Source organism: Bubalus bubalis, chromosome 21 (genome assembly GCF_019923935.1).
Source record: "Bubalus bubalis isolate 160015118507 breed Murrah chromosome 21, NDDB_SH_1, whole genome shotgun sequence".
Lineage (NCBI taxonomy): Eukaryota > Metazoa > Chordata > Mammalia > Artiodactyla > Bovidae > Bubalus > Bubalus bubalis.
Genome location: NC_059177.1, coordinates 27175531 through 27191909, shown reverse-complemented (window position 1 = coordinate 27191909; position 16379 = coordinate 27175531). Strand labels below are relative to the sequence as shown.

General features: G+C 41.4%; 1 protein-coding gene across 5 annotated transcripts in view; it reads right to left on the bottom strand.

The window, feature by feature from the left end:
* The window catches only part of CNTN3 (contactin 3), a 393129-nt gene that overhangs the window by 165145 nt on the left and 211605 nt on the right, over window positions 1–16379 (bottom strand). For all 5 annotated transcript variants that reach the window (XM_025271930.3, XM_044934326.2, XM_025271931.3 and 2 more), the window contains one exon: window positions 16107–16202. In XM_025271930.3, the coding sequence (XP_025127715.3) occupies window positions 16107–16202 (96 nt within the window). The remainder of the gene's footprint in view (window positions 1–16106; window positions 16203–16379) is intronic.

Sequence of the window (16379 nt, the reverse complement as noted above, 5' to 3'; positions counted from 1 at the left end):
TCCAGGCAAGAACACTGGAGTGGGTTGCCATTTCCTTCTCCAATGCATGAAAGTGAAAAGTCAAAGTGAAGTCACTCAGTTGTGTCTGACTCTTCGCAACCCCATGGACTGCAGCCCACTAGGCTCCTCCATCCATGGGATTTTCCAGGCAAGAGTACTGGAGTGGGGTGCCATTGCCTTCTCCACCAATGCCTACTGGAGATATGTAATTGTGCCTCTGTTCTACTTCCATAATAGAAAGATTAGCAATGCCTTAATTTTACCCTCTTTTGCATCTGCATCTTGTTCTAATATTCATTTAACCTTCCTTATTCTCCACTCTGGGGCTTCCCAGATGGTGCTAGTAGTAAAGAACCCACCTGCCAATGCAGGAGATGCAAGAGATGCTGGTTCAATCCCTGGGTCGGGAAGATCCCTTGGAGAAGGCATGGCAACCCACTCCAGTATTCTTGCCTGGAGAATGTCATGGACAGAGAAGTCTGGTGGGTTACAATCCACAAGATCACACAGAGTCGGACACAACTGAAGTGACTTAGCACGCATGCATGCATTAGCCACTCTAGTACTGTAAAGGACAAAATTCTCTCATTTTATGGCTAAGGACTCTTGAACCTCTGCCACTCAACTAATCTATACTAAGGAATCCAAGATTCAGAACCACAGCTAAGGAAAATCAAGAAATAACTTTTACTGCATACCAGCATTAGTTTAAGAAAACTCATATAGATTATGTGTTATAGCCATGGGAAAAAAACAAAATATTTCACACGCGTATTGGAAAGCAGTTGGCAATATTAAGTATGTGCTAAGAATTAACATTTCATGTTTACACCAGATGTCAGGTATACCACTTCTCTCTCTGAGCTGTCAAAAAAGCATAATGCAGAGAAAAAAGGTCAAAGAATCCTGAGGGACGCGAGTGGTGCTTACAGGCATAATGATTGAAAAAGATTGCTTTAAGTCTACATACATCACCACTTTAAATGTCATTTCAAATCACAAGTGGAAACAGAATAGGCCTTCTCAAGAGATTTGTGGAATACAATATGTTTTGGCAGTAGTCTTCAAAGCACAGTATGGTTACTGTAAGCATGGGCCGGCATTGGGCCCCTTATCTGAAGATCAATGATTAGAGATGATTGATGGACTCGTTTTCTCAGCAGAAAACACCAGCCTGTTGTTATTACTGTAACAGATGTAATGTGATCCACACATAATTAATCGAATTTATAAAATGCTAGAAGTATATTAACTAGTCAAAGCAACCCTTATTTTTCTCCCCCAGTTTTCATAATGATATAATGAAGACTTCACCCCCTAATACATTAACAATTCTACAGCCAAGATTAATCAGAACAAATGCAGGGAACTGACGGCACCTGCTCACTGATAAGATATACATGTCCTCTACTGCTGTCCTTCTCTTTTCTTTCCTCCTCTCCCTCTTCTTTCCTCTCTCCCTCCCTTCCTTTTATAATATGTTAGTACAGAATTCTATCTTTAAAGAGTATTCATGTGTAAGGTAAGGTAAGTCACTTCAGTCGTGTCCGACTCTGTGCGACCCCATAGACGGAAGCCCACCAGGCTCCCCTGTCCCTGGGATTCTCCAGGCAAGAACACTGGAGTGGGTTGCCATTTCCTTCTCCAATGCATGAAAGTGAAAAGTCAAAGTGAAGTCACTCAGTCGTGTCCAACTCTTAGTGACCCCATGGACCGCAGCCTACCAGGCTCCTCTGTTCATGGGATTTTCCAGGCAAGAGTACTGGAGTGGGGTGCCATTGCCTTCTCCGATTCATGTGTAACTACAACATTTAAAATTGGTAAAGACAGAATTGTTCTATAATGCAGGAGACCTGGGTTCGATCCCTGGGTTGGGAAGATCCCCTGGAGAAGGGAAAGACTATTCACTCCAGTATTCTGGCCTGGAGAATTCCAACCAGAATTTGCAACCATGGGGTTGCAGAGTCGGACACGACTGAGTGATTTTCACTTTCCCTTTAGGGGAAATGTGAGGTCTGTACACTAAGCTATCCCAAACTTTCAGAAACCCTTAGAGCATTTGGCAGACGATATTTTGAAAATTTTTCTGGTATGTATGGTCTTTAAGCTATGTAAATGTTTCCTGAGGTGTACTTCTCAGAATATCTGGTCTTGCAAGATGCTACATAAAGGGTTCTCTTGTCAAGTAAGTTTGGGAGAAGATGCACACTAGACTCCTCCTCTAGGTAACATAAAATTAACACTGTGCTATTAAAAGTTCTGAGAAATAAAAGAAAGATGCTTTCTTTTGCTTTTCCTAGCATTTTTGCAAACTTTTTTTTTTTTTGTAAACTGCCTCACTCTTTTATTTGATGCCTATAAGAACACGGTGAAAAATGTTTGCTCAGTGTCAAACAAATGGTCTATGAGTAAAAATATAAAACCACAAGAGAAAACAAGGAGTCTATGGCAGGTACACAGAAAGTGCCTGTACCCAGTGTATATAATCTATCAACCCATGCGTGAGATGGTCGTGGCAGGGGGCAATGCACAGGAAGGTTCCTTATCTATGATGGGTGATCAAGACTAGGGAGTGCAGATGTATGTGTAATGTTGTATGAAAATTAAAAGGAAATTAAAAGAAGTGATAGAAGTGGGCTGCAAAATACATAATACTTTCAAGTACAGCAATGTCACTGAAAACATTAAGATTATATTAGAAACATAAGAAAAAAAATGTGTTTTTTTTTTTTTTTGGCTACTCTGCTCGGCTGGTGGAATTTTAGTTTGCCAGATGAGGAATTGAACTGGGATTCTCAGCAGTGCAAGCGTGGAGTTCTGACCAATGGACTGTCCGGGAATGCCTGAAAAATTCTTAGCTTTTTACATGTACATAAAAATTTACATTAGGAATAAAAAATGACATACTCATAGCTCCAACAGAAGAACTAGCTAGGTGGCCCCAGTGTAATGAACCCGCCTGCCAATGCAGGAGACACAGGAGACACGGGTCTGATCCCTGGGTAGGGAAGATCCCCTGGAGGAGGGCACGGAAACTCACTCTAGTATTCTTGCCTGGAGAATCCCATGGACAGAGGAGCCTGGCAGGCTACAGTCTATGGGGTCACAAAGAGTCACACAAGACTGAAGCGACCTAGCATACAACACTGCTGAATTGTCATGTTCACTCTTGGGAATGCAATGCTTCCTTATGGCAACTGAACTTTAGCTGACATCTACCACTGACTTTCCAAGTTCATTTCCTTCCAGATAAAACCAAACGGAATCTCAAAAATGATAAAATTTGTACTTAAATCTAATAAAACCTCACACATTAGACCCTCAGGACTTTGCTGTGTATAGTTGACTGGTTTATTCCCACTTTGGGGGCATAAAACATTTGCTAACAAATGTAATAATGTAAACAAACTGGAAGGGAAGAATGCTTAAGTGCTTCAGAAAATGGATATACAATGAATTTGGAAAACTGTTTAAAGAAGGACTGAGGTGCTACTTCCAGCACGGCAGGCCTCCAGGAGCCCATAATTAGCTGTTTTAATTAGCCGTGTTTGGAATTGTTTTATGTACTCCTGAATCTCATAAAAGATGAATTTTTAAAGGCTATAAACAATACTTTCAACTTTCTCTTAGACATACATCCCCTTGGACTATTGAGTGAATAAGACTTTTTAAAAAATTAGCATTAACTGAATGTCCTTGAGGAAGAGACTTCTAACTACAACCCACAGGCTAAAGGCACCCTCAGACCAAGTACTATCTGATCCACATTGCTAACATTTTGGAAAATTTTGCCAACATATAGTTTCTAGCTATACTCGCTTTCCCCATGGAAATAATCAACTGGAGATGAGCAACATTTGAACACTTTGGGTGGTGTGACCCTTTCGTGTGCCATTTTTCATCATGATATATCATTGTACTTAAACATTTTTGTGTTGGAAAAGTGGGATAGCTTAAACTAGTTGTTGGATCTAGGTGTCATCACATCTGGAGAAATTGAAAGAGAGATTACAAGGCCAAAAAGCTAAAGAAAACAATAAGAACATATGGTCAATTACATTATTAGTAAAGTTATCTGTTGCTCCTTCTGTGACAGAATGGTTTCTGGCTCATTTGATCAGTACTGGCCATAGTACATGCTTTTCAAAACAGAATGGGAGCAAAAATGATGTATATACCACCTGTGAACAGGCAAAATGGGTCTTACAGTTTTTTTTCTTCTCCCATGAGAATGACATATCCCAGGGACTTCCCTTGTTGGTTCAATGGTTAAGAATCCTCCTTGAATGTGGGGGACGTGGATTCGATCCCTGGTTGGGAAACTAAGGTCCCATATGCCTCAGAGCAAGTAAGCTCGAGGGCCACACCTGTAACTAGAGAGCCCACGTGCCACCACTACTGAAGCCTGCCTCACAACTAGACAATCGGTGCACCGCCAAGAAAGATCCTGCATGATGCGATGAAGACTTGCTACAGCTAAAAAAAAAAAAAGACAAATCTCAGACAGGGGCTGCTTGTTCCCAAATTAAGTAAGTCCCATGGGCTTCCCTGATAGCTCAGCTGGGAAAGAATTCACCTGCAATGCAGGAGACTCTGATTTGATTCTTGGGTGGGGAAGATCCGCTAGAGAAGGGATAGGCTACCCACTCCACTAATCTTGGGCTCCCCTGGTGGCTCAGCTAGTAAAGAATCTGTCTGCAATGTGGGAGACCTGGGTTCGATCCCTGGGTTGGGAGATTCCCTGGCGAAGGAAAAGGCTACCCACTGCAGTATTCTGGCCTGGAGAATTTCATGGACTGTATAGTCCATGGGGTCGCAAAGAGTGGGACATGACTGAGAGACTTTCAGTTTCATGGAATATAGCAGCAACCAACCCCCAGCGTAGAGCCTACAAAACTGGAAATCAATCTAAAACTATTATAAGCCATTGAGACTCTGGAGTCATGTGTTAACTGCAACAGAACTTAGTAAAAGCTTGACTGATACAGAGCAAATTTCAAATAAATAAAGAAAAAAATATTTCTATGTGTTTAATATGCCAAGTGTGTCTGTATCTAATGACTTTAACTCAAGAGGACATTAGGAAAAAAGCCACAGTAAGAACTGTAAGCAGAAAATGGAAAGTATGTCTGATAAACTCTCCATAAACTCAGAGTTCCGTCCAGTTCAGTCACTCAGTCATGTCTGACTCTTTGTAATACCATGAACCGCAGCACACCAGGCCTCCCTGTCCATCACCAACTCCTGGAGTCCACCCAAACCCATGTCCATTGTGTCGGTGATGCCATCCAACCATCTCATCCTCTGTCGTCCCCTTCTCCTCCTGCCCTCAATCTTTCCCAGCATCAGGGTCTCTTCCAATGAGTCAGCTCTTCGCATCAGGTGGCCAAAGTATTGGAGTTTCAGCTTCAACATCAGGTCCTCCAAAGAACACCTAGGACTGATCTCCTTTAGAATGGATGGTTGAATCTCCTTGCAGACTAAGGGACTCTCTAGAGTCTTCTCCAACACCATAGTTCAAAAGCATCAATTCTTTGGTGCTCAGCTTGCTTGATAGTCCAACTCTCACATCCATACATGACTCCTGGAAAAACCACAGCCTTGACTAGATGGACCTTTGTTGGCAAAGTAATGTCTCTGCTTTTGAATATGCCATCTAGGTTGGTTATAACTTTCCTTCCAAGGAGTAAGTGTCTTTTAATTTCATGGCTGCAATCACCATCTGCAGTGATTTTGGAGCCCAGAAAAATAAAGTCTGACACTGTTTCTACTGTTTCCCCATCTATTTGCCATGAAGTGATGGGACCAGATTCCATGATCTTAGTTTTCTGAATGTTGAGCTTTAGGCCAACTTTTCCACTCTCCTTTTTCACTTTCATCAAGAGGTCATTTAGTTCTTCTTCACTTTCTGCCATAAGGGTGGTGTCATCTGCATATCTGAGGTTATTGATATTTCTCCCAGCAATCTTGATTCCAGCCCAGCATTTCTCATGATGTACTCTGCATATAAGTTAAATAAGCAGGGTGACAATATACAGCCTTGACGTACTCCTTTTCCTATTTGGAACCATAAACTCGGAAAAGAACTGCATTTTATGTTTTAAAAACTGCATACAAAGTAAATGATGCTGTTAAGTGATTTAAATATGCTACTGGGGAAAAAGTTGTCCAAGTCTCAAAATCTGGCCCTGTCTATTCATCTGAACCACTTGGCTGGTCCCTGCAGACCTTTGAGAATACACAAAGATGATCTTTGTGATTTTTTTTTTTTTTTGGATGCAGTTATCAACTGATTCTTGTAATCTAACTGAAAACTTCACAGTAGTCATTTTAGAATCTCCTGGTTTTCAATCCTGGTATCACTTCAAAGTTCCTGAAGTTAATAGGGAAAAATGGGTTTTAAATAAGAGCCAGACCTCAAAGGATAAAGGGAGTTGAAGGATTTTAAAACTCCTCCCTGATAAGATCAGTCTGGGTTCTACTCCAGATGGGCACATCCCCTTGAGATGAACACTCACACACAAACACAGACAATAACAACAATAAACAATTCCAAACTGCTCAAGGATAAGATGCTCAAGGATTGAAAGCTCTGAAAATTTAACCAATGCACAGTTCCTGTGATTATCAACAAGCACAGCTGACTGCCTGGCACCTATCAATTGCTCCACACGTGGGAAAGTGGATGAGCCCCAGGGAATATTCTGCTATGCACCTAGGCACGCTGGCAGCTGTACTCTCTAAGAGGATCAATGTTAACGAAGGACAAATTGAGCTGAGATAGGAATTGTCCAGCTTATAAATAAATGAACATCAATGCCATATACAAGGCAAAAATTCCACTTTCCTTTTAAAGTCCAACTTAACAAAATGTAACTCCTGAAATGCTTCAATGCTGTCAGCCAGGCTCCTCTGTCCATGGGATTTCCCAGGCAAGAATACTGGAGTGGGGTGTCATTTCTTCCTCCCGGAGATCTTCCCAACCCAGAGATCCAACTTGCATCTCCTGCACTGGCAGGCAGATTTTTTTTTTCTACTGCTGAGCCATCTGGGAAGCCCCAAAGAGTGGAGATTCCCAGGAAAGACTCCACATCAAGGAATGAGAATCTCTGAGAGTGGGATCATGGGATACACATTTTCAACAAGTTCTCCAAAATGAGCTTCTTATGTTGCCACTAGAGTTCGTGAAATACAGACTTTTGAGACACTCTGCACCTCATGTGTCTTTGGTCTTAACATGGTTGTGCTTATTTTCAAAAGTACGTGTCTGAGTGTGGCAGAGAGACCCGTTCCCACTTCCCTGGGGACACACAGTGGTCCTCCTTTGCTCTCGCTCTGACTGTGTGACTGGGGACCAGTCAACAGAAAGTACACTTAAGTGACGTGCCATCTCCTGCAGTCAGAGGTCCATAAAAACCACCCATGGGGCTTTCCCCTCCTTTTTTATCTGTCAACTCTACAAAGACAGAGGTAGTGACCATGGATTTTAGATGCTGAAATGGAGAGACAAACAGATGGAGCCAGAGGCCTATGATCAAAAAGACCTAATGTGGACTTTGAGCAAGAAATATGATTTGGTTTGAGCTAATATATTTTCAGATTTCTTTGTTATAGTAGCTCATGTAATCTTAATTAAAACATTAGTACATACAAATGCATTTTTATGGCAAATCAATGAGCATTTAACTCTCTTGCTAGCACACAAATTAGTTCTTAGGTTTCACCTAATGTTACTGTATTTTTGTTTTTGACAAAACCCACCAAGTAGTAGTTATCCTTAATTTCTGCTTAAGCTGTCAAGAATCAAAGCCTTTACTATCCCCGATTTGTACTAAAGTAATAGTGCAATTTTTACTTAAAGCAGAAAATGTCAGAGCTCTGCTACCTTTAAGTTCTTATGGAAGAAACTTCCAGCTTACACATGTGATTTTTTTGTTGTTTTCATGAGCATAATGTTCTTTCTGACTTCTCTTTGTGAGTGGATGGAATTACAGCAAGGAAAACTATGTGGTCTTTTCAGTGGGAGAAAATGATTTCTCACTGACTATACCAGACCATTTACAGGATTTGAGAATGAAATGGGGGGCGGAGTGAGCCTGAATTCATGCTGCTGTGATGAAATATATGCAGAGCAGTCCTAGATCATCCTAGAATTTTCAGGAAACCTACTCATAGAATGAACAGGTAAATAACCCTAAATGCAGTTTCTTTAAATTGTCTTCTGTGACCTGTCTCCTTCCAGGACCACTCATGGTGTGTTCTGTGCTGACTTCAATCACAAATGGATGCTAGAACAGCGCAGCGGCTCTTGTGCAGACAGGTAGCTTCTCTTCCTTTACTTTTTACATTAAATTTCCTCTTCTCCTTGCATCAGTTATATTACCTCTCCACCTCCACACTGGTGTAGCCCTAACCATAATGCCCTTTGTATTAGCTCGAGCCCTTGGATGTAAAAAACAGAAACCCAGTAGACTCAGATTAAAATAATAAAGGGAACAGAATACATATCCCTATACTGGGGCTGTTTCATGGCGACAGAGGGTAAGAAAGCAGCTGCTAAGGGAGGAAGGCTGGAGGGCCGGCAGCCAGGCAGTCTTTAGCCTTCACTCTGTCCCCAGTCTCTGTTTTCAGTCTCTGAAGGGCTGCTTCTCTGTTCTATGTCCATCAGCTTTCTCAGCATGATAGGGAAGTTCTGCCTCAAATCTCCAAATTCAAACACTGCAGCCTGTCAGGTCAATTTTCTAACTTCTAGGAGAGAGTAGCTGATTGGCCCTTCTCCGGACTAAGCAGCTGAGACTGGCTGGAACACACTAGGTGCGGGTCTAGGCTGTGGAGGCGAAGGAGGGAATCCGCAGGAGGAGAGACAGTCACTGATGCTTGTACAGGCCAGGCACCTCAAAGGCATCTCTAGGCCTCTAAGTATCAGCGTGTTGGTAAGCAACACACAAGCAAGTCTGAAGTCTCCAACCACAGATAATCCGAACCTCATGGTTGCAAGCAGGAAACCCAAACACTCTCCAGAACCATGTTTTCTAAAATGGGGTACCAATATTCCAGACAAATGTACAAACGTACCTTGGGGTACAAGAAGAAAACGGAAATAAACCCTCTTCATAAATGTACTTAGCTATTTTAATTTTATACTTTCTCCACAGTTAACATATTAGGATTATAGTATATTTTGATCTATATAAATAAATCAGACATAAATTCATATATATTATTTTCATAAATTCTCACAACCACCCTATAAATTCTGTGATTATTCCCTGTTTACACATAAGAAACAGAGATTCAGTGGCTAGTTCTTGGATGCCTGGTTTGTCCTCCCTGCGCCTGCAGGTCTGCCTCAGTGTATATGCATGTGTGTGCATTGGGTGGTAGTGCTCAACGAATATTTTAATTATATCAGTGCTTCTCTGAAAAGGGTTTGGAGAACGCTGTCCCAGAATGCAGAAGATATGTAAATCGGAAAACTGAAGCCTGCAACTTCTGTAAGCATAAGAAAATTTTCCATCAGAAAGCAATAGACCTAGGTCTGAAGTCAAAATTACTGTGTGTGTCTTTGGACAAATTACCTGACTGCTCTGAGGCTCAGCTGGTTGGTGCAGAGTGATCCTCCCTTCCTTGATGCTATCGACAACAAGCTCAGCGTCCAGCTGAATAACAGTGCTTATCTTACTGTCACTACAGGGTTAACCCGTCACCAGCAATCCCACCTTTCTCCCTTCCAGTGGAGCCATAGCCCTTGAGGACAGGTGGATTCCTACTGCCTATAGTATGAGTGCATTGCACTTCATATGGGGAGCAGTTTGGGTGGGGTTCAAAAAATATTGATTTGATACACTCCTATCAAGTTTATCAGTAATGCTTTCTACTTTATTCTATTTAATATTAAAATTATTCGAGTAAATGGCCATATTTATTATTGTAAAAGTAGCATTATAAGACATAAATACCTTTCCTACATCAAAAGATACTTGATGAATGCATGAATAAATCAAAACATGAATAAAATAGTTCGATGGGTAGGTGGACAGATGGAAGGGTGGATGGATGGATGGAAGTAAGGAGGCGTGGCAGACTCAAGGAATAATTTTTTTTAATTTAAATTTATTTATTTTAATTGGAGGCTAATTACTTTACAATATTGTCTTGGTTTTGCCATACATCAACATGAATCCGCCACGGGTGTACACGTGTTCCCCATCCTGAACCCCCCTCAAGGAATATTTTTAATTCACAGTTTCTACATTTAAGTAATCTGGAGAAACTGGGGGTTTTTCATTTCCATTTCCAACTATAAAACGAACGCTCAGGAACAAGAGTATTTACTACAATAGATACTTCCTTGACAGATCAAAGTGTTTCATTGTTATCCATGTAAGCAGTGACTGAGGCTTTTGTGTCAACAGATTCAGAACATACTTGTCTAAATGCCGCTAGGAATCTGTTAATATTTTGGACTCCTATAAATGTCGACAGTCACATCAACATTAGCATATAGTCAAAAAACAGTTTTACAATTGAAAAATATGATTCAGTCAGTGTAGAGATGGATTCTCTTAACTCTTTGTCATGACATGGTAACATCCCTCCGCCTTCCACGCTTGGGGGCATTAACTGAGGAGTGATATTTTGTGGTGTAGATAGAGGCTTACTCCTCAGTAACCCACCAGTCATCTGCTGGATTTTGATTTCCCAATCTGTGACAGTATAAAGGCGTGCACGGCGCAACTTTCAGACACACTGTTTTAGGGAAGGGGAAATCGCTGGGTTCTCAGAAAAACCTTTTACACAGTGACCAGTGATGCAAATATCATGGGAGGCAGAAAGCACATTTTGCCCATGAACAGCCCATGTATTCTTTACCTCAAAGTTTTGTAAAAAGCTATTGTTGCTGTTTAGTCACTAAGTTGTGTCCAACTCTTTGTGACCAACTCTTTCTAGCCTCTTTCCCAGGCAAGAATACTAGAGTGGATTGCCATATCCTTCTCCAGAGGATCTTCCGGACCCCGTGCTAAAACCCACATCCCCTGCATTGGCAGGCGATTCTTTACCACTGAGCCACCTGGGATCCAGCAACTAAGTTTCCATAGATTAGGAACCTCAACAGTAGAGAAGTGTAGTTCAAGGAAAAATGAGTGCCCAAGACAAGACGTGCGAAGTTTACACATTAAGGTATTTAGGGAAATTCTTGTTTGGGGTCAAAATCACATTGAAAATGCTTGGTAATATCTCATTCCCTTGAAACAAAGTCTAGTAGCTGGACGAATCTTTCCAGAACATTCCTACTTGGAAACTTTTCTTTAAGTTCCCCCAGCTAAACTATCTGAGTTAGCTTTTGGGTTTTGGTCCTCGGTAAAGGGGGCGGAAAAAAAAAAAAAGATGTTGCTACAGAGTGTGTAAATCCCATGCCATCTGGTTATGCTGCTCACAGTTCTCACCTCTGTCACACCAGGATTTACAAAGCAATTTTTAGGATGAAGTTGCTTCAACCTCCACTACTTGTTGTTTGGCATCTCACACTCTCCTTTTCACATCTCAGAGGCTGTGTTGTTGTAAGTGGATGGCAGTGTCCAGGGCTGTTATTGCAAGAAGAATATTCACAGAGCACAGACATGGGAAACTGAATCAGACACCTAAGTCATTTGCTTATGAAACACTGTGAAACACTCAGGTCTATTACTTACTCAGAATAAATCTCATTAGCCATCCTTGGACAAAAATCAAGTCTTTGTTCACATGTGTGTATGCAATAACTTGATTAACCTATGAATTCCTGTCTAATTAGTACTTATCATGAAGGACTCATAATCTAGTGTTGTATCTTTATTTATACTAGGATATTTTTTTGTATGCATTTGAATTTCTAATGATCTTGTAGCGAAATCAGTAACTGACTGGTAATTATACTAATTCCCAGCTTTTCACACTACTGGTAACTAGAATAATAATTAAGCCACAGATAATCCCTGGCTGGTACCTTTTTTTTGGCTTGCTAATTCCTGATCTTCCAACTAATTTTCTAGAGTATACAAATCCTTTTTGCCTTAAAGAAGTACTGGATTATTCTGCAGAGATGATGATGAATAGGAAGTGGCAGAAAGGTCACAGAATGCGTGAGAGATAAGACTCTTGTCAAATGACAGTAGCCTGCATTGCTTAGGAATTATGCGGATCCCCCAAGAAACATTTCTAATTGTCACCCATCATGAAACAATTTTTCTTTCTTATGGCATCAAATAAATGGGGACTGCTCTTCAGCAAAGCAGCCCCAGGTTGCTGCTACTTTCCTATAAATTATCTGCATACATGAATTAATTAAGGGAGTAGGAGGAACATATGCAGTGTCCATACTCTGGGACTCCTGTTGAGGCTCTCTCCTTGCATATCTATCTCCCTTGTCACTTATCCGGTTCCTCTCCATACTTTTAATCAAAAGAATCTCCTAGAAGTTGATTTATTTCCACCAAGAGCCAGCATACTGCTTAGCAACTAAGTAGCACTCAGTAAATAGAGGGTACTATTATTTGTTGTTGTTATTATTACTGTCATTACTTCTATTATTATTTTGCCCCTGTGTCTACTCTGTCAGGCTATTAGAGCATATGACAGATGAATAAAATATGAGGGTATCTTCAGTAATCAGAAAGTAACAATGACATTAAACATTTCTGACCAATGAGAAGAGACCAAGTAGAATGGAAGAAACATGGTAAAGTGAATAAAAATAACACAGTGGTGAAGACAGAAAAGGGAAACTCATGTCCTGGAGGGACGATGGGACTTTGTGGGAAGAAGACAAAATGGGACACAGCAGGGCGGCCAGTGCCCCACATCACGCCTGCTGATAAACCCTGAGGTCATGGCTTTGGCTGCTCTATGCTGCCTCATATCCTCCCCTGAATTAGAAGTCTCCCAGTCCACAAGAAAATGAAGCAGAGCAGATAGAGTTGCTGTGGTCAGAGTTCGCCATGATCTGGCCGTGTCTGCACCTGTCTTCTTGGTGCCCAGGGCATATCAACTGTTAAATGCGTCTACGTCTAGAAACAGGATTTCCAGTACATTCTCAAAAAGCATTTATCATTGGCCAAATCTAAGAAGATTCCTCTGTTCATTTCATGAATGTGTTCATTTGTTAACTATTATTTACTGACTGCTTGTTATAAACCAGCCTTGTGCTGGGCTGCTGCTGCTACGTCGCTTTAGTCGTGTCCGACTCTGTGCGACCCATAGACGGCAGCTCACCAGGCTTCCCGTCCCTGGGATTCTCCAGGCAAGAACACTGGAGTGGGTTGCCATTTCCTTCTCCAATGCATGAAAGTGAAAAGTGAAAGTGATGTCGCTCAGTCGTGTTGGACTCCAGCGACCCCATGGACTACAGCCTACCAGCCTCCTCCGTCCATGGGATTTTCCAGGCAAGAGTACTGGAGTGGGGTGCCATTGCCTTGCTGGGCACTTGGGTGCAAGGCAAACTTGAACATAGGCTCTGTCTTCAAGATGCTCCCAAACCAAGGGGTCAGAGCAGTGGGTATAAATTGTGTGTTGGCAGGCACAGCATTAGGCAGACCTAGATCAATGACAATCCTGTTTTCAGTGTCTAAATCTGTCGCTCTGGTCCCTATCATTTTCCTGCACAACCTGGCATGAAGGAAAGTATGCTTTTGTTCAGTTGTTTGTCCTCCCGTGCATGCACCGAGTTCTTAAGAGCTAATGCTCCATATCCAGGCAGATTTCTTTCCTTCTTTGCCAACAATTCTACAGACCTCCATGGTCAGCCCAGACTGTGAGCTTTAAAAATGAAAGGAGAACTATATGAAGTCACCAAAGGCAGAGAAAAATCAGGATGTCATTACATGAGGAGAGCTGTGATTGGCGGGCAGTTCTCCAATTTCATGACAACAGAAATGATTCATCTTTTGTAATATGTTTTATCCAACAGCTTATTAAGACACCCTCATGGTGTGCAACTCAAAGAGCCCCTCCTCTGTCATCAGCGAGCGCATCATAAAAGCGCTTAAAGAAGATCATTTAGGCAGGCTCATAAATCGGGTCAGCATTTCCCAAATACATCATAAACAAGACTGCCCAGCTACTATTTTATGTTGATTTAAACAGTAAATTTTAGTTATTTTGATACTTGCTTACTAGCTGTAATTCCAACACTGTTTTAGTGGTTAGTGTGTATCTAACACATCCCTCTCCCTTGTTTTCCTTTTTTTTTTTCTCATAATGAAACCCTTTTCCTTTGAAAATGATGTCTTTCTTATTCAAGTGCTTGTCATTAGATGGAGCTGATTTCAGCCCTTTGCTGGAGGGAAAAATCTCACAAGCAAGGCCAGTCCAATTAACATCAGGAGCTACTGAGCAACAGGCTGTCTGGCCCAAGAGGATCTTTAGCATCAAGGATCATGAGAGCCCAGAGTTGCCAGGGGCCACCTGTGCTACACAGGGAGTCTATAGAACAACGGAATCAACATAGAGGGAAGCAGAATCAAAAAATACCAAGAAACATAAACTGCTTATGAAATTGGCTAAATTAGTGGGTTCAGTAGTTTGGGTTCTCAGGGAGCAAAGACCAGAGTCTGGGATAAAAGATTTTGATTAATGATCAAAACCCGTGAAAACAAGGAGGCAGAACCAGGATCTGAGATCAGAAAGAAGTCAAATTGGGGTCATCCAAAAAAGCCCTGGTCATCCTGGCAGGTAGCTCTGGATAGAGCACTGGCCACCAGAACTGCCCAGTGTTAACAGTCAGAAATGGCTGACCCCAAGACATCCTCTCCTTGCTCAGACACCAGATGCGGGCAGCACCTGGAAAGGTGAGACCACAGGCAAGTGGCTCCTGCAGCCAAGGAGACTGGGAAGGAGCTGAGAGCAGGAGGCCACTAGCGGACCCCACTACCCACAGGGAGGCAGCGAGTTGTTCTGGGCAGCACATCTCCATGTTAACCACACAGCTCTATAGACAGCACGTGATCAACACAGTTTTATGAGCCAGTAAACTCCCTATTTTCTTCAAGTCATTTTGAGATCAGTTACTTTTCTTGCTAATCAAAAGAATCTATGCTTCCTTTCAAAGTCAAAGATCTGATGGAACTTCATGATGTCAGCAAAATATATACTGCTGAAGTAGACTGGGGAGCCCAATTTAAACTCGTACCCACCAACACGAGGGCAGGCAAGGCAGATAAGCCCCAAATTTGCAGTGTGCAGCTGGCTCAGACATTTCAAATGATCAGATACAGAAGACAGGAAATGTCTGTTTTATTGGGCTGAAGGTTTTGTGATTTAAACTGTCAACTCACCAAAGGGCCACAAGGACTTTGCTTCAGATGTCATGAAACAAATGAAGTCTAGCATATTTTCATTTGAATAAGCTTTACTCTCTTGGGAAGAAGACTTTTCAGTTTCCCCTCTGGTCAGGAGCATAAGAGGAAAATCCAACCAGCACTCCAGGCTCTTAACGAGGAACAGGGCTTATTAAATTACTTTCATACATGCAGAAGTTCATTTTACTCTTGCAGCTTTTTCATTAAGGTCCTGAATTTCCAGCAATAATTCAATTTATACCAATGTAGCATAAAATTTGCAATTTCAACACCTCAATAAAAATGATATGATATATAAACATATTTCATTTTCAATACATATTACATATATATCAAGAGGTCCAACAGCATATATCAGTAATCATGTACAAGTGTGTGTGTATGAGGCAGAGGGGAGAGACAGAAAGAGAGAGGGAAAGAGAGGAAAGAACCCCACGGACACCAATGTATGTCATGGTCTAAAAGTGAATAACAAATGGTAATAGTGTAAGGATGAAGCATTGTTCAGCACCATTAGGGAACTGGAATGAACTTGATCTTGCCTGCCTTTAGATCTTTTTTGTTGGAATGAGTAAATCATGTGTGTAAACTTCTCGAGATAGACAATGTTTTGTTGAGTTTCTTATATTCCAACTCAGCCGACAGAATACAATGCTTGGATTATCAAGTTTCTCAAAGTAATTTATGGAAGCAATAAGAGCACATATGCTGTGGGTCTTGCCCTGAAACTTATTTAATAAATATAAGAAGCAAAAACATAGCACTTGTTACCTCCAGAGTGTGGCGGGGGGCCGCAGAGCAGGACGACTCCCTGGCCTTCACGCACTGACACTGTGCTTCTCATTTTGGTTTTAAAATTTTCAAGATCTGATTTGAAAACAAAACAAAACAGGATTTCAGAAAGGACCATACATTTAAAATGTTTGCACAAGAGACATTCCTTTCTTTTTACAGGAAAATTAAAAAAAAAGAAAAAATCCCTCTCAGGAACCTTAGGAGAACTTTCAGCATTTGCTCTGAGAAGGAAACTTTGGATTTTGATTT